Source organism: Vulpes vulpes, chromosome 15 (assembly GCF_048418805.1).
Source record: "Vulpes vulpes isolate BD-2025 chromosome 15, VulVul3, whole genome shotgun sequence".
In the NCBI taxonomy this organism is placed as follows: Eukaryota; Metazoa; Chordata; class Mammalia; order Carnivora; family Canidae; genus Vulpes; species Vulpes vulpes.
In genome coordinates, this window is record NC_132794.1 from 89,757,598 (window position 1) to 89,783,434 (window position 25,837).

A 25,837-nucleotide genomic window follows, 5' to 3' on the forward strand; every position below is an offset into this window, starting at 1 on the left:
CAAAATACTATTGTACTGGGGGAGACAAAGTAGGGCTGATAAGACCCCAAACATCCCCCAGGACTGCAGGATTTTAGAATCACTCAAAGGCATCCCAGAAAGGAGCAGATCCTGTTATAATAAGAGTTATCTTTCATTATTTAAAAACTCTCCAAGTAGTAGCCTTCTTGTTTTAAGTAAGACTCAAAGACTGCAAAACTATCATTTGGAGAGTCAGACTCTCTGGAAAAGGTGATCTGTATTTAAGTGGCTCTCCTTGTTTCAAGAGACCAGGAGGTCCTCTGCCTACAATGGGAGGGGCTATGTTCTAGAATCACTCCAAGTGATGCCAACCCTTCCATGAATCCATGAAGTACAGTTTCTCAAGTACTGAAGAAGATAGCTGGCCACTGAAGGACAAGCCCACAAAACTAACAGAGTTGGGTGAGTGAGTTCTCTGAAGGGAGGCATATTTCAAGACAGTTCAGCTTTTTCTTTAGCAACTAGCAAATCCCTCTAGAGCATCCATTTTATTTTTTTATTTTTTTAAATTTTATTTACTCATGAGAGACACACAGAGAGAGGCAGACACACAGGCAGAGGGAGAAGCAGGCTCCATGGAGGGAGCCCAACACGGGACTCGATCCCAGGTCTCCAGGATCATGCCCTGGACTGAAGGCGGCGCTAACCGCTGAGCCACCTGGGCTGCCCTAGAGCATCCATTTTAAACTATGGGTTACAACCCATTAGTGGATCTCAAAATCAATTCCATGGGTCTCAATCAACTTTCATTTCTTTAGTGAAACAGAACACAAAAGGATAGAAAATATCAGAACACACTGCTCACAGCAAGGGTAAATAATGTGTTAAACTTGTGTTTCAGTTATGTGTGTGTATGGGTAAGAGTGAGAGAGAGAGAGAGAGAGAGAGAGAGAGAGAGAGAGAAATGTAAATCTATTTCTTACCTTGGTTGCCCTAGAGAACTAAAGCATAGGGCTAGGTACACAACCACATAGAAAGAGCAGGAGACAGTCTGGGTAGAGATGACAAGTTTTAATGACACAGCCAACACTCACAATCACAGTTGGCTCTTCAGACAACTTGATCTTTGGGGCAAGATTTTGTGCAGAGTCAAGCAATACACAAAAGCACATGAGCAAGAGAGGCAGCATTCCGGCTTCTAGTGAGGGAGCAAGATATCTAGGTCTCATGATCAAAGTCCTTTTTATTCTTAAATAAAAACCTTAATTTGCTCTGGCCTCCTAAGGGGCTCTGATCCCCGGCCCCCGTTTCTTCACGAGGGATGTTCTTCTTATAGGGGGCCAGCTTGAACAGAGGCCACCTCACCAGAGCAGCGTTCTAGTCCTCCGTAGTCTCTTTCCGTGATACACACAGCGAGGCTTGTGCAGGCAGGGAACACACATGACAGAGGGCCGCTTTGGTGGTGCTGGTTCGGGTGGTATTTCTTCACTGGATCTTGGTGACAGCCTCATGGATGGAGGTGGCCACGTACTCTAGATTTTTAGTGGTCAAGCCACACATGTTGATCCGGCCACTTGGCAGCAGATAGATGTGCTTTTCGTTGACCAGATATTCAACCTGCTTGGCTGTTGAAAACCAAAAGCGATATAATGAGAGTAGCAGGAATCCTCTCAGCGATGGAGGTTCAGAGATTCCATGACAATTGCCATGTTCCTTCTTTCCCCCAACAGAGAAGCAAAATAAAAGGAGCTATTTTGTCCAATTAGAAAATATAGGGAAGTATGCTCAAATGATTCTGGAAACCACTTAGCTAACTTTCTAATCCCCAGGAAGTTTAACATGACTCCTCCTAATGGGAATTTGAATTGGGACTACCTCTCAACTGAAGCTTGCATGTTACATTCACCAGGACACCCTATTAAAACAACCCTCAAACTTACGAACATTCTACTGATATGAAAAACTGGTTTGAAGTGCTTCCTTTATCTCGCCCCCCTTAACCTGTATTTGCTTATCCCTGAGCACACAGCAGCAAACTCCCACTGACGCTTCCTCTTCTCAGCTCATTGTAGAAGGCCCCGTGCTAGAAGTAATGCTGTGTGCCTGAACCAAAGGCTGAAAAACTGCCAAGGTCCCTGTGACCCAGCAATTCTCAGGTCCCTCACTTACACACATGCAGCTGGGCTTCGCATGAATAGGAAGGGACTGCCTATACTTCCCTCATGCCACCATCTCTAGAGATCTTTGGTGTATTACAAAGCCATGAGAAAATTTTATTTGATTTCTGCCTGAATAATTAGCACCCTTGATTAGCAGGAATGGGTAATTATCATGAATTGCCACTAAATGTTTGTGTCCCTCCAAAATTCCTATGTTGAAACCCTAACCTCTAATGTGATGGTAGGAAGAACTGGGGCCTCTGGCAGGTGATGACGTCTGGAGGACACCCTGAGAGTAGAGCCCCTGTGTTGGCAAGAGTGCCCTTATAAGTGACTAGAGAGATGGTATGTGTGTGCATGTGGTCCCTCTCTCTCTCTTTCCCTTACAACCAATATCTGAGGACACAGCAAGAAAGCAGCCAACTGCAAGCTACAAGAGAGCCCCTGCCCCAGAAGTGACCATGCTGGCACCCTGATCTCAGACTGCCCAGTCTTCAGAACCCTGAGAAGGAAATGATTGTTGTTTAAGTCACCTCGCCCATGGTACCTTGTTACAGCAGCCCAAACTCAGAAGGTAATAAAATCATAATAACTAGAGGAGCAAACACTGTGTGCCAGGCTGTGTTCTAAGTACTTTATATTAACTCAATTTATCTTGATAATAACCTTATCTTTCCCATTGCACAGAGGGTGTAGAGGGAAGCTAAAAGACCTTCCCAACATCATGTAGCTAGTCAGTGGTGGGTCTGGGATTTTAAGGCAGGCATGTAACTCCCAAGTCTATGTATGCAAGTGGAAAATCTGGACCCCATACTCAGTGCTACCAGGGATCCCTCCAAACAAAACAAAGCAACCTTCGGAAGTTACCTTGACCAGCTGGAACTGTGTGAATTACAGTCCTGCAAGGAGACGAATTACAGTCCTGCAAGGAGACACCATCAGAGCCACAGGCACACCACTGTTTGTAAAGCCTATGCCTCCCTGGCAGATGCTGTGATTCCAGGGCTCCAAACCCTGTTTTTGTTTGTTTTTAAGATTTTATTATTAAGTAATCTCTACACCCAGTGTGGAGCTCGAACTCACAACCTTGAGATCAAGAGTCGCATGCTCCACCACTAAGCTAGCCAGGCACCCCAACCTTGTTTTTTGTTTTAATAAAAATGAAACTTAACTACTTTTGTAAGGGGAGCATCACAGCTGAGAAGCTAAACCTATGGATTCTTTCCCTAGAAAAGGCCAATACACACATACACAATTTTTCAAATATCATTTCAGGGGCTTCGCAGATCTAGAATATGACATGGACGACAGGCTGCAAATCCCTGTTCTGATGGATAAAATGTCATAAAGGGAGCACTGCAGAACCAAGGTGGTGGGTGGTGAGTATATGGGCCTCACTGTACAATTCCTCCACCTGTTCTGTTTTAAAATTTTTTCCTAATAAAATGTTGGGAGGGAAAAAAAAAAACAAAAACAAATGTTTTTAAAAAGGGTAAATAGTGCCAGGTGCTAAAAATAGAACTTACATGTTATAAGCACAGGTGTGTTCTCACCATTTTTAAATTCATATTAAAACTAATTTCCTACTCTGAAGAGTGGGATAATATGGATATTTTGTGGGATGATAATCCCCATCTTGTAAACTTTCAGAATATTACTACTAAATATCATTTCTATTACACTTAATATTTTAAAAATTGCAAAATATGATTTTACTTAAGTGAACTAATGCCCTATTTCAGAATCATGAGGACACCTATGGCCAACTGAACTATCCTATCCCTTCACTTTTTGGGAAGCCTCATTTTACCCCAAAGTATTTCTAGGGGTCTACCATATACAATCTCTACCACTTATCTTGTTTATATTTCCTTCTGCTTTTTCTGAGCTCATTTCACACTGGTGCCCTAATGACCCTGGTTTACAATGCTTCCCAGCACCTCTGGTGTTCCATTTACTCACCCAAGTCAGGCACAAAACTGTCCTCAGAGCCATTCAGACACAAGCTCCACACACAGTCAAGTGGTCACATCTGCACCATGTGACCTGTGGTTTGGCCAGTAGGTACTCGGGAACTACTTATCAAATAAATGAATCTTCAATCGTGAGAAGGACAATGGGTCACTGATATGCCCTACTGACTGACGGCTGACCAAGATCACACACTGCCCACTAGACTTTGAATTGGCTCTCAATTCCAACTATCAATCTAAGTTCCTATTTATGAAATGGAGAGATAATTTCATCACCTCTTTTTTTTGAGGGCAATGCTTGGAGACTAGGAAAGACCTATTAAGAAATTAGGTCCCTAAATAATCAGGTATAATAATTATACTTAGGATTAAGGAAAAGCCAAAAGGTACCTGAGTATTGATAAGAGACCTTGCCTAAAGCAAGGATCCAAGCTATAAATCCTATTATTTCCTGACCCATAAAAATGAAAATATCCTAGTGATGGGTCAGTAGGTTTTCAGTAAGAAAACCTAACTTGTTCTGGCCCAAAGTTATGGCTGACTAAAGAGGTGACAGCTAAAGGAACCCAAGAACACAGAGAGAAGGACTGTGTCCAACAGCATTCAAGGTGGTTGGGAGACACTTACGGTTCAACCCGGTGAAGCTGAACATTCCAATTTGCTCCGTGATGTGGTTCCAGGTTCCAGGAGTCTTGAGGGCTTCTAAGCGTTCCCTAAGTTTAGATCTCATGGTCAGAATCCGGTCAGCCATTGTCTTCACGTTACCTGTCCTAAGTGGACAGCAATATAAATGTCAATCCAGATAGGGCAGATAGATGACTCACAGAACATGTAGGTTTAAAAAAATGGAATTTAATCTACATGCTGAAAGCGAGACTAGACACTGCTATGGTATGTGTGGATGCCTGGATGGGGTGGATGAGCAGACCGGAGAGGCACTTACCAGGCCCAAGGAAGTAAGTGAGCTTCTGATGGAGTTTAATACTTGTCTTGGATCTCCCGGCTGTAACACCACTCAGATTTTAACCCATAATTCACCTAGGTACTGACCCAGACAGGATCATGTATTTTATCAGCCCTAATTAAGTAGCCTGTAGATTTAGCTATAAAAATTATTGTTTCAAAATAGGGCAAAATATATGCAAATTGAATACGAATGAAGTCCCCAGACTGTCGCACTGACTTGCATTTGGATATTGTATTCTATCACGAATTCCTTCCTGTTTCCCAACTTTTAGGGGAGGAAGCCTAGGTAGTAGGTGAGTTGGGGAGAACTGCCCGTTCGTTGAGTGCTTCCTCCTCTGTGCCCAGTGCTATGTTACTCACATGTGTTGTGTTACACTCATGTGAGTAGGTGCTGGCTTCATTTTACAGAAGTACCTGAGACTCAAACAGTTTAAAGTCATTTTGTCCTGCCTCTGCCAAAATGAAAGGAACAGGCAGTTAAATGTAATAGGACAACTACTGTTCTACATCCCCACACCTCACCCATCAGGCTTTGAACCCCTTACCATTCCTTAAAGAGCTCAGGGTTAGAGAGGGTAGAGGCCACAATCCGCGCTCCCTGAGCAGGGGGGTTGGACCAAGTAATTCGAACAATCTTCTCCATCTGGGAAAGGACCCGCAGGATGCTATCGGGATCTTTGGCAACCACGGTCAGATTGCCCACACGCTCATCTAAAGGAAGGGATGAGAGTCCGCTCAGGGTGCTGACGGGGCGCAGGGCGGGCGGGGAAGGCAGGGCTGGAACCTGGGAAGGCACTCACTGTAGAGTCCAAAGTTCTTGGAGAAGGACTGAGCACAGAAGAGCTCAAATCCTTCAGACACAAAATAGCGAACAGCCCAGGCGTCCTTCTCGAGGTCTCCAGATGCAAAGCCCTGATAGGCTGAGTCAAAGAAGGGGAACAGAAACCGGCGCTGCAAGGAAGGAAAGCGAGTCAGGGCAGGAAATCCTTCTGACACCAACCTCAGACACCAGCCTTCCTTTCCCAGCTGGTGCCTGCACAGGATTTCTAACTACCTATTTCTCCCAGCTCTCCCTTTTTGCATTCAACCACCGCTTTATATCTGTTTCTTTCTGTTCAACTAAATGCCAACCAACAAATCTAATAATTTCAGTAAACTTTATTTTTTTAAGTTTATTGTCCTAGAGTGTCACGATGTCATTTTGCCAACCAGACTTATTTGTGAGGCATGGAGGTAGCGTCCTAGGTCGGTGGATTCTTTCCTCTGAATTCGTGATAAGCTTGATCAGCTTGGTCCACCCAGGGCTCCCCAACAGCCTTGGGCCTCATCTACTGAGCACTCGAGACAAAGGAGACTGCCAAGTCCCTATTCTCACCCCTCTGACCAACTCAAAGAACTTCCCACAATCGAGCTTGCCCCTTCTACTGGGCTCGTCCTCCCAGAAGACACCACTTCTGAGCCCCCGACTGTCCAAGCCAGAGGCCAGGGTGCATCCTCTACTCCTACCCTGGCAGCTCCTCCCTCACATCCAACTACATCCAACCACATCCCAGTTCCTATCACCCCATGTCCTGGGAGCTTGAGAGTCCTTTCAGGTCTGCCCCTGCCACAGACTGCATTCAGATTCCCGTCAGCTCCCATTCGGATTGTGGCAACAGTTCCCATGCATGGCTATGTCACAGTCCTAACTGTTCTCTTGGCTGTCTAATCTTGCCTCCCTTTGATCCACTCCCTGTTTATGTAGTCTGAAGACAGCATACCTGTGATCATGACATGGCATGACATCAAAGTATTTCAGTGGCTCCCCCCACTGCCTCCAAATAAAGTCCAATGCCTCAGTACAGGATCTGGCCCTCATTTACCTCTAAGTCACTCACAACCCGTTAGAACTCTAGTCTGTACTGAGAATTACTTCCAGTTCCTTAAATGGGCCATGACTTCTGCCCTGGGCTTTGATCTCACACTTTCCTCTGTAGGGAACATTCCTTCCCTGCCAGCCCCCACCTGTCCTCATCCTTCAAGTTTCAACATGGCTTCTTCTGCCATCACTGCCCTCCCAACATGCTTGCGTGCACACCCACACGCACGCGCGCATGCGCGCACACACACACTCACACACTCTCTCTCTCTCTCTCTCCCCAAAGTCTGGGCACGTGCCTTCACATAACCCCATCAGCACAGCCACAGTACTTGGCTGTCTTCCCAGACAGGTCATATGCTCTCCGAGGGCAGGGACCATCTCTACTGTGTTTACTCTTGTACCCACCCCCCACCCAGTGCCTGGCACATAACAGTTTCTCAGTGAGTATTCTTCAAACACATTAATGAAGAATATAAAATGTGAGCTAGAAATTCCAATCTAGAAAGTTATCCCCAAGAAATAATAAAAAGGAGTCTTATACCTATTTGTTTAGAAGAACAAGAAACCTGAGGTCTAAATGTCCATCAACTGATTTAATCAATAGCTAATGTGACATAGCCATGCATGAGAACTGTGCTACGGAGCTTTAAATGGCGTGTAAAGTTCAAATGAAAGACAAAGGATCTTATAAAACAGTATAGATAAAATGATGCCATCTTTGTGAAAGAAAAATATTTACATATGTAACTCCAATAAATAAATAAATAAATAAATAAATAAATAAATAAATAAATAAATAAATAAATAAATAAAGCAAAAGAAAAGAAAGGCCCAGTACTCTATCTACAAAAATAGTAAAAAATATATATATATTAACAGTAGCTTTTGGCCCATACTTATCTTCTTCTTTGGGCTTTTCTCCTTTTTCCAAACTCTTCCATAAACAGGTATTGCATTTGAATACACAAAACAGTAATACATGCTAATGTTTCAAGAGATACTCTGAAAGAGCAGTTACCTTCATGACAGAGGCGATCTGCTTCCACTGCTCCGGAGTTGGGTCAGTCCCAGTTGGGTTGTGTGCACAAGCATGGAGGACAAAGATGGAGAACTCGGGGGCATTCTGAAGGGAAGGAAGTGATGTCAGCCCCAACGTGTGCAGGAATATTGGGGGGGGTCAGAGTCAGTGACACACTAGGCAAGGGGCAGTGTGTTTCTTCCTTACATGCTAACTCAGAAACCACTATTTTGGTTTGAGTAGGAATGTTTCAGACTCTCCCTGATCAACTGATCCAGAGACCTGCCCCTGCTCCTCCTGACATCATGGAGCTCTGTTTACTTTTTATCTAATCGCCCACCTCCAGATCATTCAGGAAACCCTGGAGATCAAGTCCTCTTTTCGCTTCATCCCAATAGCGATAGGACCGGATGTCTTTAAACCCAGCAGCGGAAAACACACCATTATGATTCTCTGTAAGCAGAGGAGTAAAAAGTTAAACGCTTTGACAAACACAGAGGCATAACTGGAAAGGACACACATCAGCCTCCAGGGCCCTCACAGGCTCAGCATTCAATGGGCAACATCAAGGCAAGGGGTGAAAACTTAGAAGATTGCAACGCCCAAGAACAAGTTCAACCAGTCAGTCACGCTACACTTACATTCTACCCCGGTGAGGCTCTCTGTATCTACATTTTATGCCTCCTTGGGGAAGTTTCAACATACGCTAAAACCCAAGTCCACCAGGAGTCTTAAAAACAAGTATTCCTAATCTGAACTGGAGCATCGGATTACTCATGTACTGCCATCACCCACTGCTCAAACCATCCCCAAGTATCAGTTGATCCAGCGCTGAGTTACATTTTCTGCATAAGCAGTGACAGTAGTGAGGTTAATTCCTGCAGCTCCTCTGTTTCTTCTCTTGCCACAGCTGAAGGACTCACCCCAGGTTGGTGAGGACACATAGACAGGCGTGTCCTTATTGTTCGTTCCATTGTACCATCGTGCTAAGAACTCAGCTCCGATTCGAAGTGCACCTGTTCCCCCCAAAGACTGCACACCTCCAACCTGGAAGAGAAGCAGCAGCAGGGTCACTGGTCGATAATGGTGAAGTCAGATGATTATTAGGAAAACTATGGTAACAACAAGCACTTACTCTGTGCCTGCTCTGTGCTATGCCCTTTAAACGTATTATCTTATCAAAAGCTCACAACCACATGACAGAGATACTATTATTCGTCCATGCTTACGAATGAGGAAACTGAGCCTATAAGAAGTAAAGCACTTTGCTCAGTAACCAGCCTCTGAGCACTAAGGCCAGGTCTTCCACCTGGGAAGTCTGACAGTCTGACTCTTGAGGGGAATTTCCCTACTGAACACAGGTTGAGGACATACCCAGGCCACATTAGACTGTGCCCACCTGGAAGGCAAACTCACCCCTTCAGCACCCATCCCAAGATCAAAATTCCTCCCAGCAGAAGCCTATGAAATAATGTCTCTAGCTTGCCAGTGACCTCAATCTGCAATGCTATACCCATCGCTACAAAGCTGGCTTATTAACCCGGAGAAATATGTTCCAACAAAGGTGATGTGTGAGAATTACTTTCCGTAACTTCCTTGCATCTCAAAATGGCCTCACGTGGGCAAAGACAGAGTCTTGGTCTTCCCATTTACAAAAGATCTTCATACACATTTGATCCTTACACAACTCTATAAAGTAAGTCCTAGATCCCCAACTCACACGCAAGGAAATCAATTCAAAGTGGTCTGAGAAAAGTTAAAGGCTACGAGTGGCAGAAAAGCTGTGGGCAGCAGAGCTGGAAATGAATCCAGGAGGCGTTCTTGCTTGAAATCTAGTCACCTGCCCTGTTACGCTGTTCGGCCTACACACCTTCAAGTCTGCCCTCTCATAATTCTTAGTAGGCTTTGGTATGACCCTTTCCGTAGAGAAATGTCAAATACTGCTCAATACGTCTAAAGGAGGAAGAAAGAAAAAGATCATCTGAGAAAGTCTATCTTTAGATAGGCTTTTCTTTATAAAAGGAAGGGCACACCAATCTGACAACAGGGACAACCTCGAAGAGAGGTCTAGGATGGGGGAATAGTGGTCCTACTCTAGAAGCTATTTTTTTTTTTAAATAAGGAGAATGTATTCATGCATTATTTGCAAATTTTTAAAATAATTTTTAAAATATATTTAGATGTCTGGGATTTGCTGTAAAATAATTCACCTTTGGCATGAAGGCAGAGGGTGATTGTTGAAGCTAGGTGATAGACACGTGGATCTGTTCATCACACTGCATTATCTATTTTTGTAAATATTTGAAATTTGTCCACAATAAAAAAGGTTAAAAAAAAAACCCTTCCTAGACAAAGAAGAAAAGCTTCTAAATTTTTTTTTTAAAACTAACAAAACACAGAAGCTGAAAGATAACAAAGAGGAAAAAAATGGAGAAAAGGGAGACTGAGCTCATTCATGAATATTGATACTTTCCAAACAAACATTTATGAACAGCATGAATCCAACAGCACACTAAAAAAAGCACATCCCATTGCTCAAGTGACAGCCCACAAATTCAAGATTGTAAAGAAACGTAACATAAAGTGTGTACTGCTGGGTCGCCTGGGTGGCTCAGTCATTTAAGCATCTGACTCTAGATTTCCGCTCAGGCCTTGATCTCAGGGTCATGAGTTCAAGCCCTACACTGGGATCCATACTATGCGTGGAGCCAACTTAAAAAAATAAAGTATGTCATGCTGCTAGGTAGAGAAAACCCAAATGATCTTCATAACAGATTAAAAGCAGAGCCATTCCTGATTTTGATGCTTAGTACGACAGGAGATAATGGATACTTCTTGAAAATAACAGGAAAAATTCATTCAGCCATGACAAATAAATCAGCTTCATGATGAACTGTGAATCACTGACATCCTCCTTAAGCCAGGAACAAGGCAGTGATACCAATTGTCACCATTTGTTATTTCTCCCCAGTGTTCTGTTTGTATTCAGAGGTCTGAGCATCTGTAAAGGAATACTGTCTGAAATGTGAAACAGAAGCAAAGTGGACATTCGGGGGAAGGAGCTGTGCACAGTCATGCACTGTAGGAGAGCCAGGACAGTGGACTGGCTGAGAACGGTCAGCGCATGGTAGGCTGACCATCTCTGTCCTTCACAGTGACCCCCACTGAGCACCAGGCCCCTCTCATTACTTTCAAGGTCTTGCCTTCACATGTCATCTATCTGGATTCCTCATACAAATCACTACCAAGGTGATGTTAAATGCACATTTTTTTTTCATAGATTTGTCACCAGCGAAGTTGAATGTCAACTTTATCCATTATTTCACATTTCAAACACCTAAGCAAGTCTGGAATGTTGATGCTTCTATATAAATAAGCAAGACTCTCCTTGAATCTGGTTTTAAATTAGCATGGGTATGTACAGGTGTATGTGGACATCAGTGAAAACATTCCCAGGTATAATCTTTTATTTCTCTCCCACTTTAAAACACAAATTCATTAACTAAAAGGAGTCAGAAGGTCAGTAGACTAGATTGGATTGCAAACATGTTTAGAAGAAATAAACCTACTTCAGTAACATTAACTGATCCTTAACATTCATGATGTATATATATGATATATGACACTTAACATTGAATTCTCAAGAAATTATCAATACCTAAAAATATATTGAACACTGGATGGCTTCAGCGAAACACAACTGTATCAGCAATTAAAAGAGAAAAATTTGGGATGAATCAATAATGTATCAATTTGGTCATTCTGTGAATTGAATTTTGGCAAACTGCTCTAAAGCCCAAGGAAGCCCTGCATTTGGAATGAAGAAAACAAGTGTAAAGTTCAAAAGGAGCCAGGCAACTGGCCCTGGGTGGCTAAACTGGGGGTGTCCAGGACAAGAAAAATCCAGTAACATATGGAGTGAATGATGCCAGTTGGGAATCTATTTTCTCAATTTAGCCACATGGCCTGAAGAAATCCCTGCCGGACTCAAGAACACTTGTCTGAGATCAGAGTTTACTGATGTGATGACTTCACGGTAAGAAACAGGAGAGCTGATCAGAAGCTGCTTATAGCCAAGGCCATGGCACATAAACCTGGGCACCCCTACCAGTTCAGTGTCTGGCACAGGGTGCTAACATGGGCAAACCAGATGAAGAAGATGATGGTGTTGAAAGGATGAGCCACAGCAAAAGCCCTGAGGCTCTCAGAGAGGCAAGAGTCAAAGTGAGGAACTGGGATGGCATCACATGACCCACAAGTCCTCCTACCAACGGCAGCTCAGGAATTTCCAAAGCTGCATTACAATGCAGAAGATGAAACCTGGACATATGGTCTGGATCCTAAGGTCTAAAAATAGAAAGCAGTAAGCGGCAGTGTTAAGTATAGAAAACAGGGCTCCTCAAAATGGTTGATGGACCTGGTAATGTTAAATCTTGAGAAGAAAAATCTATGGGAAGACAAGATTACTAATTGTTTTCTGGTCCATTCATTCATTGATGCCTCATCTCCTTCAAGTTTTGGCTGAGGGGCGCCTGGGTGACACAGTTGGTTAAGCATCTGACGTGGTTCAGCTTAGGTCATGATCTCAGGGTCGTGAGATCAAGCCCCGCATTGGGCTCCACACTCAGCGCAGAGTCTGCTTCAGACTCTCTCCCCCTTCTACCTTTGCCCCTGCCCTTGCTCTCTCTCTCTCAAATAATTCTTTTTTAAAAGTTTTGGTTGAAATGTCATTTCTATTTCTATCATGACCACTCTTGTGAAAACCACATCTACCCCAACTCCCACCCTCAGCACCCTTAATGCACCTCTTCTAACAACATTTATATTCTTTTAACATACTCTGTCATATTCTTATCTATGACATTTGCAGTTGGCTTCTCCACACAAATCTGTAAGCCAGGGCAGATTTTGGGTCTTTTAGTCACCACTGTGCTCTAGCTTCCCCAAAACAGTGCTTACTGTTAGCGGTAAGCACTCACCTGTTGACTGAATGAGTGAATTCAAACATCTGAGAATCTCTGAAATGCCAGGCTAGGACATAGTATGTACTAATTATGTACGAGATAAATAAGTAAGCCATAATCTCTGCCCTGAGGGAAGTGTGAGACACAGACTTACAAAATTATACAACATTGTAAGCACATTAGTATGGTTATTCCTAAACTGTGAACTAAGTCCTGTGAAAACTCGGCTCTTAAGGATTCATCATGGAAGTGACCCTTGGTCAGGCCCCGCAGGACTTAGAGGCTCCTGGAATGGTAGTGCAGGCTGTGAGTCACTAGAAAAGGATGAAGGCTGGCTACAAAATATACCACATGTCCAGTTCAAAGTCTAGATTTGCCCTGTAGATTATGGAGGGGCTACTGTGTGTTTGTGTGTGAGGTCGGGAGCAGGTGACATGATTATCAGCAAATTTTTTTTTTTTTTTTTTTTTTTTTTTTTTTTTTTTTGCTACAGAAGATCATCCTACCTGCACTGTGCAGAATCTTTTTTTCTTTTTCTTTTTTTTTTTACTTGAGAGCAAGAGAAGGAGAGAGGGAGAGAACAAAAAACAGTAGGAAGGAGCAGAGGGAGAGGGAGAAGCCCATTCCTTCCTGAGCAGAGAGCTCAATGGGGGGCTCGATCCCAAGACCTTGAGATCATGACCTGAGCCAAAGGCAAACACCTGACTGAGCACCCAGGTGCCCCTGCACTGTGAAAATCTAATAGAATGGGGAGGAGACTAGAAACAGGAGGTTATCACAAGAATCCAAATAAGAGGATGGTGGGCTGAACTAAGACAGCAGCTTGGGGATGGTGAGGACATCCAGGGAAAAAGAAAAGACTCTGAGCTCAGAACCAGCCAGGACCTAGGGAGATACAGATGCCAAGAGAGCATCCTAAACCATCCCCTGCCATCCTGGGAAAAAAAAAAAAAAAAAAAGCCTTCAAATATTTACAGACTGCCACCTAAACCTGTTCTCTGATCAAAAATACAACAGAGAACAAAGTAGGCTAGGAGGGAAGGTCAGGTCCCACAAGCCTTCAGAATGAAATGATCAAAATGGGAGCACCAGGAAAAGGGACAAGTACCTGCCCAGGACGGTTGTTAAGTGTAGAAGAAATGCACAGTTTCAGAGGAAGAAGGTCCCCAACACAGAAATGGTTTTTCTTTCTCAACAACAGAATTCCATCTAATCTATCCATGGCATCCCACAAGAGAACCCTAGCTGCTAAAGTCCTCCACGCTCAAACTCATCGGGACTCTCCTCAGTGTCCCGATGCCAGCCAGCAAAACTGGTTCATGACTTGCCTAATCACTGACCCAAGTTCCAGAACCTTCACCCAGAGCCTCCCTGCCTCCTGATATAAAAGATGGTGCGTATGTGCCCCTCATTTCACTCCCTGCCAAATGCCTGCTTATCGAGGCATCTGGGAAACAGCCTGTGGGGAATAAACCAGATGGCTCCAAGATGCGGTCCCTTCCACACATGAGGCTTGCACTACAGCACAAGCCCAAAAGAGCAGCAAGGGCGGCTGGCTTCAATTGAACAACACCTAACAGGACTATCGCAAAAGCTTAATAAGCCCATCTCCATCCTGCTCCTGCAGCCAGCTTTATCTTCTTCAAACACTTGAACTGGGTAACTCTCCTGCTCAAGCCGTCAGGTGGTTTCCCCTAGTCAGGGTGCCAAAATCAGGCTGGACATGCTCCCAGCTCCAGTCAGGTAGATGTCTCTTCAACCTAGACCCACCTGCCTCCTGTCCCTGCATTCCCACTACTCCAAACAAATGCCCCTCCTTTTTCCTTCCACTGTACTTTGTGGTTCCCAGTGCTGGCAGGACTTTGGAGTCAACAGGGGAGCTTTTATTTTATTTTTTAAGATTTTATTTATTTATTTGAGAGAGACAAGAGAATATGCGAGAGAGAAAGAGAGTGAGAGCATGAGCAATGGGGAGAGCAGAGGGAGGAGAAGCAGACTCTCTATGATGCAGGGTTCGATCCCGGCCCCAAGAACATGACCTGAGCAGAAGGCAGGTACTTAACCAACTGAGCCACCCAGGCAACTGAGCTTTTGAAATCATGCCCTCGCAGGGAAGGGACCTACAGGGGAAGAGGGGAGCACTGGGAGTGAAGGGGCAGGTAAGGGTGGTACCTCCAAGATTCTGACTGAACTGGTCTAGACTGGGGTCCACCCATCTGTATGTGTGTAGAACCCCCAGGTGGCACTAATATATAGCCAGAATTGGGAACAGAGTCCTGGCCTCGTTCCCCAAGGTTCAGCTCATGTCCCAGTTCTACCCCTACGACCACCCCTGTCCTCTGAATCCTTACAACACTGAAAAGGTCTACAAAACCATTCCTGCCACATATGCCCTTCATCTCACTGTATCTGCTTCCAGATGTGTTTTTCCACATGTCTCTCGTTTACGTAGAATACATACCAGGAAGCACTTAAATGGGAGAAACTAAGATCAAGGCTAGGAGAATTAAAGAATGCTAGAACTGGCAGGACTTCACAGAGCATCTAGACTAGTGGCTCCTGAGCTTCTGGGGCCACAGACTCCCGAAAATCCTGTAAGAGCAGGGCACCTGGCTGGCTCAGTCAGGGGAGGATGCCATTCCTGACCTCAGGGTTCTGAGTTTCAGCCCCACAATGAGTGTAGAGATTACTTAAAAATCCTAAAATAAAATAAAATAAAAAATAAAATAAAATAATAAAATAAAATAAAATAAAATAAAAATAAAATAAAATATAAAATAAAATAAATAAAATAAAATAAATAAAAGCTATAAACTTTCTCCCCAGAAATACACATACACACAGAATTCAGCATAAAATTTCAGGGATGGGGGTGCCTAAGTGGCCAGTCAGTTAAGCATCCGACTCTTGATTTTGGCTCAGGTCATGATCACAGGGTTGTGAGATTAAGCCCTGGCTCAATGCTCTGTGCTGGGCTCTGTGCTGGGCATGAAGCTTGCCTGGGATTCTCTCTCTCCCTCTGCCCCTCTCTACCTTGCTTATGTGCACACTCTCTCTTTAAAAAAAAAAAAAAAAGAAAACCAAACTTTTTTTTTTTTTTCCAAGAGTTTCAGAGGCCCCTTAAATGTTCCCCTATGCAACTGTTCCCTGTGGGATCATGAACCACAAACTGGTTCTTTCCTAACATGTAGATGAGATGTCAGGATAAATGACTTGCCCCTGGTCAAAGAAGGAGCAGATCTGGGTCCATACCCTGACCTCTTGATCATTCCATAAAATTCCCTTGGCTTGGCATTTCCACTGACTACTTCAGACCCAGCAGTCACAACCTGATCACCTATTGCATAAAACAGAACAATCAAAGAAGCCATGCTTGGTGTATGGCCACATAATGTACACTATCAGATCCTAAGATCACACTACTTAAAACCCCTATTCGTGGACAGTTCAACAGACGTAACACCTAATACTTTAAACCAAATTAAGATTTAAATCTTTTTTTACCTTTGCAGTTTCTAAAGAAAATACAGCCAACCCTTGAATGACACAGGTTTGAAGTGCACAGGTCCACATATACCTGAATTTTTTTTTAATACAGTATAGTACTGTAAATGTATTTTCTCTTCCTTATGATTTTCTTAGTAACATTTTCTTTTCTCTTACTTTTTTGTAGGAATACAATATAGACTACATGCAACATACAAAGTAGGTGTTAACTGACTGTTTATGTTATTCATGAGGCTTCCAGTAGATTACCGGCAGTTAAGTTCTCCGGGAGTCAAAAGTGGTACAAGGATTTTCGGCTGAGCATGGGGTCAACACCCCTAATCACCACATTGTTCAAGGGTCAACTGTGCATCCTTACCCAAAACTCACCCGCTTCTCCTGGAGAGCTGGGCTGTCATCCCCAAGGGCAAGGCGGGAAGCACAGGTCCGGAACTCCGCTAGGCCAAGGATCGGCAGGTACTCGTGGTTTAGGCTATTGTCATTGGCAATCTTCTGCTCCACCTTCCTCACAACTGGCAAAACCCAGGGCTGGCAATCGTCTGTGCGATAAGCTGGAACACAGCAGAGAGTCATGTAAGAGGAGGAGGCAGGCTTCACTGGAGGAAGAGTTGGCACTGGGGCTGGGGCGCATTCTACCTCCAATCGGACAGAAGAGCAAGGGAAGTGAAAGCAAAGCTCCGTCAAAGACTGCCTGCCTGCTTCGGAACCAAGCACCGGGCTAAGTGTGGCGCAGGCAGGACAGATGTCATTCCGACCCTTATGGATACTGGAGCTTTGACGTATGTGACCTCTATAAGACAGAACACTGAAGTAAAACTGGGACATCATGGAGCCTGATTGGCGAAAAGAGTGCATGTCAAAGTGCTCTGCACACTGAGAAACCCCTTCCAGTTGCTATGTTGATAGTAGGGGCACACTGAGGTCTGTTTTGCCATGGACCCTCGTTTTCCTCCTTCTGCATCTCCCCAAGGAATTTCCAGAAGAGTGCTAGGGGCTACTTCACAGTGCTAAGGACCTTCAAACATAAAATGTGGAGAGGAGGATGACCTCCTCCCCTTGTCCTATAAGAACAGAAATGGGACAAATGGCGAGCAAAGGCTCCATGGCTGAAGGTTCCAGCAAATAGTTACACAATCACCCAACAACCTATCCAATATCTGCACACATCTTTGTCTCCTCTCTACCACTGCTGACCATCTTGACTGTTCCTCCTACCTCATATTTCACACTTTTATTGATCTAAATGTAATCCATTTCATAATATTTAGTCTTGCCTACAGCAAATTTCTAAGCCACCTATATGCTTAAAGTATTTTTAGTCCAGTTATCCTATCACTGATATTTTCTCCGTCTAATACTATATGATTATCTTAGGATTATAGCTTTATAGGGCAGCTGCTGTGGCTTGCACCATTTGAGCAGATTCCTGACAGGGGTCATCTGACTCTGCTGAAATATTTAGGTCTCCAACAGGCCCACACTTTTGCAAGTGATTTTGAAACTGAAAATTTAAGAGTAATTCTGATTGTTTTATCTTGTTGATTTCAACCCAACATTAATCCTTGACTTAAAAAAAAAAAAAAAAACACTTTTTAGGATGATTGAAATTGTTTACTGAACAATATATGTTGACTGTAGAAAAATTTTAAAAGCCCAGAAAGCAAATGATAAACATTATGAACAAATAATAAATTATTTAATTATTATTATTTATTTATTTATTTAATAAATTATAATGTTACAAACATTATAATCCCAGGCCTCAGAGATAGAGTATCAACATTTTGGTGTACAACCTTCTAAGCTTTATTTTACATGAGTATGTTCTTCTATAAAATATGCATCATATTGTATATAAAATTTTCAACATTTTTTTTTCCTCTTAAATATGAGCATTTGGGACACCTGGGTGGCTCAGTGGTTGAGCGTCTGCCTTTACCTCAGGGCATGATTCCGGGATCAGGGATCGAGTCCCGCATTTGGCTCCCTGGGAGAAGGAGCCTACTTCTCCCTCTGCTTCTCCCTCTCATGAATAAATAAATAAATAAATCTTTTTAAAAAATGAGCATTTTTCGTTGTCATTAATTATTCTTCTACTAGGTGATATATTCACATGTCGCCCCCCATCCTAATCCTCCAAATCCCACCCTCCAAATCCCACCCTCCAATAAATAACAGCTGTTCTTATTTTCTTTTGTAACCTTCCATAATTTCCGTATGCATACACAAGCAAATATAGGCCCTATGTCCTCCTTTTTACATAAAAGGTAACATGTAGCATACTATACAATGTTTTGTTCCTTGCTTTTCTATTTAAAGATCTTTTTTTTTAATCTGTGCATGGAGTAACTTTCTTTTTTTTTTTTTAAGATTTTGAGAGAGAGAGCATGTGTGAGTGAGTACAAGTTGGGGAGGAGCAGAGGCAGAGGGAGAGAGAATCTCAAGCAGATGGTAGGCTGAGCAGGGAGCCCTCAACCCTGAGATCAGATCATGACCTAAGCTGAAATCAAGAGTTGCACGCTTAACCACCCAGGTGCCCTTTTTCATTCTTTTTTTTTTTTTTTTTAACAGTTGAATAACTGATGAATGTACCATAAATTGTAACTGTTTTGCCAGTCCCTTGTTAATGGACATTTGAGTTGTTTCCAGTCTTTAGCTATTACAAAAAAATATTTCAATGAACAACCTAATTCATGTCATCTTACAGGTAACTATATCCATAGGATGCAGGGTTGAAAATGAAGAGTTGGCTAAGAAGTATGTGTATTTGTAGTTTTGACAGGTATATCCAAATTGGCCTCCATAGGGATTTTATCAGTTAACATTCCTACCATCCACGTACAAGTGTCTGCTTCCCACAGCCTCATCCAGAGTAAATTTTTGTATGAGGATGCAAATGGTACCTCAGGGTAGTTTTAATTCACATTTCTCTTATTATGAATGCAATGGGCATTTTTCTTATTTACTTACATACTTGTTTGTTTATTTAAGTAGGCTCCATGCCCAGCGTGGAGCCCAACACGGAATTTGAACTCATGACCCTGAGATCAAGTGCTGAGCTGAGATCAAGAGTTGAAGGCTGACTGAGCCACTCAGGCTCATGATCCATTTACAATACAATTTTAGTGACTAGACAACATTCCTTTCCAGGCATAACTTATTAACTATTCGTGTTGCCTTCAATTATTTGATTATATAAACACTGTGATATTCTTATGTCTTTACACATATTCATTGAGTGTTCCCTTAGAAAAAAGTTTCTAGATGTAAAATTACAGTCAAAAGTATACAACCAAATTTTATAAGATCATTTTGATTTGCGGTCTTTCTTCTGTCAACTAACTCTGCCCTCTAGGAATGTGTCATCTGCAAATCTGATAAGCATTATCAAACTAGTAATAAGAATGAGGACAGAGCTCCAGACTGACACAGCCACTAACCAACCATAGTCTGAGTAGGTGGCTATAACTCACAATACTGTTACAACACTGACATGCTACACCTTGGCCTACCAGATTCCCTACAAACAAGTCAAAAGCCTATTTTATCAGGTGAGATTTGGTCCGTTTTTGTTTGTTTTTTAAGATTTTACTTATTTACTTGAGCTTGCAAAAGAGAGAAAGTGCACGAGCAGGAAGATGGACAGTGGGACAGGGAGAGGCAGACATACCACTGAACAGGGAGCTCGATGTGAGGCTCCATCCCAGGACCCCAGGACCTCTGGATCATGACCTGAGCCAAAGGTAGATGTTTAATTAACTGAGCCACCAGGGGACCCCGGTCTGGTTTTTTTTTAAAGAGATAGCAACATAACCATTTTTGAGAGTTATCTCTGAATGAAATCTATGATCACAATGCTACCATTGTTCATAATATTCTTGGAATTCTTCTTTTGGAATTATTTTTAGACATGATGTCTCATTATTTGGAATAACCTTTATGGTGCTAAATCTTTGTCCTTTGGAAGTAAATTTGATTTTCAGAAATGGTACTTGTAGCAAGAGCAAACACATCTTTGACTATACCACACAGAAGAGATCCTATTTAGATGTACAATGTCGGTGTTCATAGAAAAGCCAGTTCTATTATGCTTTACATCTGTATTTGGAGGTTATGTATATTACATAATCATTCCATATGTATTATATTTATAATAAGATGTCATTTGTAAACCATGTATTATAAATAAAATAGGAAAGATAAAGCCATAGTACCACTGTTCTTTACCTATACTGTATGTTCTGTTCTACTCTAAAAAAATCCTGGAATATGACTAGACTCAAGGAGGCATTGTGTACATACTGTGACAAAAGAGAAATTGGCCAACTTATGCTTCCCCGCCCTCCTTCACCGTCCAGTTTCTCCCAGGTTCAGTTCCAGATTTATCCCTGATGCCTGGTTTAACTGCCCTAATGAAGCAGAACAGCAGATGGCTCTTGGGTAATTAGAGCAATGAGGTCAAACAGCAGTAACAACTATGATTCCTGCTCTGCCAGGGGATTTTTATTCCTGTTTGTCAGACTCAGGAGTTTCTCATTCATGCTTTTATTCACTCATTCATTTAACAAGGACTTACTGAACCAAGAACCAGACTCTGGCTACAAGTAGCTACACAGAAATGGGTAAGATAAAATAAGATACTGTCTGCCCTGGAGGAAACATAGAATATATTCTTAATTCTTAATTCTCTTGTAATGAGTCAGGGAAGATTTTACAGAGAATGAAGGATGAACAATCAGTAAGAGTTTTAAAGGTAGTCAAGGAAAGGGCATTCCAGCATAGAAGGGAGTTCTCCTTCTAGGTTGTTTGGCCGGTCAAATAATTAAATTGACAGAACAGGTTAAAAGGAGAAAAACAAAAATTTAACAACCTGTACTGCCTGCATACATGGGAGAGACCCAGAAAAACTGAGTAACTCCCCAAAATGGCCAAAGCCATCACCTTGACTGTCGCCTCCAGCTAAAGATAAAAGATGTTGGGGGTGGGGAGTCAGTTCTGGGAGGTGACATTCTGCAGACTTAAGCCCAGCCTCTCCACTGATAAGTTCCTAGAGACTTAAGAGTCATATGCGAGAGACACTCCTACTAATGGGTATTTCCCCTATAAATGTAAATGTTTCTTACAAAACGGTAACCTCAACTTGGTTTTCAGAGCTTCAACTGTATTTGAAGTTTGGGTTTTTTAAAAGATTTTATTTTTTTATCTGACAGAGAAAGCCAAGCACAAGCAGGGGGAGCAGGAGAGAGAAGCAGCCTCCCCACTGAGCAGGGACCCCTCGACCATGACCTGAGCCGAAGGCAGATGCTCAACTGACTGAGCCATCCAGGTGCCTCTGTATTTGCAGTTTCTTAAAAACTTAGGGCATATTTTGGGGTGGTATCTTTTGCTTCCCTTCACCAGACTGAGGGAACACCTGTGCAAGGCCCAAGAGGCTTGGAGAAAGGAAATTTTTGAGGATCTGCATTTTCATGGCTCAGACATAGGATCTGTGGAGCAATAGCAAGGAGTGACTCAAAGAATCTTGGAGGATATCCTTTTTAAAGGATGTAGTCTCAATGGGGAAACCACTGAAAACATTTAAACAAGAGGGCGATGTGGACAGCTGTACGTTTTAACAGGATCATCTGAGTGACATGATGAAACATAAACTGGAAAGGGGAACAGAGGTGGAATGAAGTCTTGATTAAGGTAGTGGCAGCAAGGATAAAGAACATCACTTCCCTCATCCACACCACCCAAGAGCCCCTGCACACAGGCATGACTTTTTTTTTTTTTTTAAGATTTTATTTATTTATTCATGAGAGACACAGAGAGAGATCGAGGCAGAGACACAGGCAGAGGAAGAAGCAGGACCCATGCAGGGAGCCCAACGTGGCACTCGATCCTGGGTCTCCCGGATCAGGCTGTGGGCCGAAGGCGGTGCTAAACCGCTGAGCCACCCAGGTTGCCCCAGGCATGCTCTTAAGACCCTTTTCTAACTAGAGTCCTGGGAAGAGGGGCTGGGAGTATTCAGCAACACCTGATACAGCCCATACATCCAACAATTTTATGGGAAAGTGCTAGAAATCCATATTAAAACCGCAACAAATATTAAAACAAGAGCAGTTTATCTGGAACAAAAGAAAGCTCAGTTTATGTGAACAGACTGGAGTCTATGAAGAAATGTCTTGCTTCATGCTGTACTGAGGCTGGCCCCATGTCTCCCCCCACCACCCCTCCTTGAAGCGACTTGTCTCAAACTGAGAAGCACTAAAATGGTCAGCTCAGAGCACGTCATACTTAAATGTGATGCTCTGCTTTGCTTAACTATAAGAAATTATGGAAATGGTCACAGCAAGAATATCTTGGGAGAAACTATCAACAAGAAGGAATGAGGTAGTGAAATTATAAATAGTTGCAGCTTATTTTAAACATGTCCAACATCACTAGAACTTGAGCTGGATAATCTCCACCGGGCTTTATCTTAACATGGGGAGAAAAAAAGTATCTTCCTCAAAGTCGATGATTAATTACATTTCCTTCACAAAGGATATCCTTGGGGATGTGTACGACTAGTGCTACGCCAATCCTTGGGGATGTGTACGACTAGAGCTACGCCATACAGAAGCTGGAAGGAGACCTCTTATTCTACTCTAATCAGATGCTTATCCGAGCACCTGCCATCATCCACAAAAGAGATCACAAAAAGAAAAATATTCATACCACACTTTTCACTTATATCTCACATTTCACACATAATTATTCATTTAATCCTCAGCCAACCGATGTTGATTACATTATCCTACATGTAATGTGCTAGTGAACCTCCGAGTAGAATTTTAGAGAGACATCATCCCATCCCTGCTCCTCATTTAACAGACTGAGTTCCAGGATGTTAAATAGCCCTCCCAAGGTCATGCTGCTGGGCTGCTGGGCTGCAGGGCTGGCCTGTACCCAGATCTCCTGGTCCTTCCCACCAGGGTGCACTGGCAGCCTCTGGACCATCTGAAGGACCCAAAATAGAGGACAGTTCCATCACCAATAGCCATGTGATCTGGGACAATCTGCTTCATCTATCTGGGCTTCAGCCTTCCTTCTGTCGGAAACAACCCTCCAGAGTTGTTATAAGCATCAAATAAGATTAAATGCATAAATCATTTGTTCATAAGAAGGAGGTGAAGTTCCTGGGTTCCTGGGAAACAGGTTCCTGGGAAAAGGCACCGTCTCAGGTGAGGTGACCACCCGAACTGCAAACTACACTTCTGGCCTGGGCTGGCAGGGCACATTTTCTCTGCACGGACAGTTTATTTCTGAACCAATGTCAGAAATGATTTCATTCTGCAGCTCTTAGGCTGAAAAGTTTTACTCAACATCTTCTAAGCAACCTACCCAAAGAAATGCCAAAAGCAACAATAATAGTAACAGAAATGCCCAAACAACTCTTACATAACCCCTACTTATTTGCCAGATACTATTCTGAGTACTTTAAATGTGTTTGATTCTCACAAAAACCCTGTAAGATAACTTAATGGTAATTGAGTCCAAAAAAAATTGAACATTTTTAAAAGATGTAGTTAAGTCAACATCAACACATATATATCTGGCCCTAAATAAATACTTGGGGGTTTTAAATTGGATTTTAAACTTAAATTGGATTTAAATTAAGAGGTTGAATGGTGTCCAATTCCAATTCAACTCAAGGCAACCTTTCAATACTTCTCCCACTCATGTGCCTGTTAAAAACATCACTTACTCTCCATGGGTGAAACTTGTAGTATTTACTTTTTAAAAAATGTTTTATTATGGAAAATTTCAAATATATACAAAAGTCACAAGAATAATATAATGGATGCCCACCTAGCCATTACCTAGTTTCACCAAAACATACTTTTTAATGGCTTTTTTTTCTCACCCCTCTCCCATACTCCTTCCCTAGGGAAGGCTTCTTTTTTTTTTAGATTTTATTTATTTATTTGAGAAAAAGAGAGCATGGGGTGGGGAGTGAGCAGAGGGAGAGGGAGAAGCAGGCTCCCCACTGAGCAGGGAGCCAGATGTGGACGTGGCGCTCTGTCCCAGTGCCATGCAATTATAACCTGAGCAGAAGGCAGACACCCAACCCATTGAGCCACCCAGGCGCCCCTGAAGACTTATTTTCAACAGGTCCTATGTACAGCCACTGTTAGATGCCTGATTCTGAACCTCCTTCTCACCACCCTCTACTACAAAATAGTTCGATTGTCTCTTTCCAAAATTTCTAATCTTTTTACTCTAAATCTGTTCCTTAGCACAGACCATCATTGTACTCATTTTCTTCAACCTGGCTAGTCTTTGTGGTTGACTGTGAGGCTTCAAACGTTCACAGGACGGTGACAGAAATAACAAATTCACCAAAGGTTAGAACCTTTGTGGAGGCACTCCAGTCTAAAAGGGGAAACTGAGGCCCATGTTCTGAGCTGTCCAAGAAATACAAGCAAGAACTGAAGACAAGAATGTGTGAAAAGTGAACTTTACTTCCTTTCCACTCTTTCCCACCAACCATCTCTACCCATTCCTGCCCCAGCTGTGAGGGCCAGAATATGATTCCCAGATCCTCCCAGGCAGTATTAGCCTGTCTCAGGAGCATTTTAGATTTCTATTATATCACACCTTGATCTTAAAATCCTTGAGACGAAACAAGCCTTGGTCTTTACCCCACAGGGCTTAGTAAAGGACTGATTGATACCTGGTAGTCAATCAAATATTTACTAACCCAGACCAGAGCTCCCTGAGCTTAGAGTTCTCCTTCACCCACTCCCCAGCAACCTGGACGCCAAGGCTCCCAGCATTCCTGGTTTCCCCCCTCTCCTTATGATCTCTGGCCTCCCCATTTATTAACAGGCGAAAGGGTGTAGTATGAAGAACACGGGATGGGGAACTGGAAAAACTGCGTTTATGTCCTGGCTGTTAACCCTGTACTGTGTGTGGACCCTGGACTCCACACCTTGCCTCCTTTTATCCAGACTCCACGTGCCCATCTGTAAAATGGGCAAGCAGAAAAAAGGCTCGTGAATGTCGCCTCCTCCCCGGAGCTCCCCTCTCCAGCCGGCGCCAAGCCGGGCCTCGGCCTCGCCCCCGGCCCCCGCGGCCCGGGTGGGGTCCGCCCACGCCCCCGGCTGCTCCGGCTCGCGGCATCTTTACCTCCCACTCCCAGGTTGACCTTGCGCGGGTCCGGATCCTCCCGGAAGTCGGCAGTGAGCTTGAAGACCAGCACCGGCTGGGCCTGCGGCACCTCGGCGAACACGGACGGAGGCGCCATGGCCGGAGCGCTCGGGCGGCCGGCCCCCTCGGCGTCTGGAGCCGCTCGGTCCCCGCGGCCGCGGCGCTGGAGGAGACTCTCACCTTCACCGCGCCGGGGGGCGGGCCCGCGGCCTCCAATGGCCTCGCTGCGTCCGGCCCTGGCAACGCGGCCC

At 43.4% G+C, this 25,837-nt stretch overlaps 1 protein-coding gene and 1 long non-coding RNA gene across 2 annotated transcripts; one reads left to right on the forward strand and one right to left on the reverse strand.

Moving 5' to 3' along the window:
* Positions 1-1,013: 1,013 nt before the first annotated feature.
* GOT1 (glutamic-oxaloacetic transaminase 1) lies at positions 1,014-25,837 on the reverse strand. The gene is made up of 9 exons (XM_072739740.1): positions 25,566-25,837; positions 16,779-16,960; positions 8,862-8,985; positions 8,279-8,391; positions 7,939-8,043; positions 5,860-6,010; positions 5,605-5,770; positions 4,721-4,863; positions 1,014-1,586 (listed from the first exon to the last, which is right to left on the reverse strand). The coding sequence occupies exons 1-9, from the start codon at positions 25,681-25,683 to the stop codon at positions 1,447-1,449; spliced, it is 1,242 nt and encodes a 413-aa protein (XP_072595841.1). The 5' UTR covers positions 25,684-25,837; the 3' UTR covers positions 1,014-1,446.
* LOC140595709 (uncharacterized) lies at positions 3,310-16,934 on the forward strand. The gene is made up of 2 exons (XR_011997531.1): positions 3,310-3,499; positions 16,576-16,934. It is a non-coding gene; the product is annotated as an uncharacterized lncRNA (long non-coding RNA).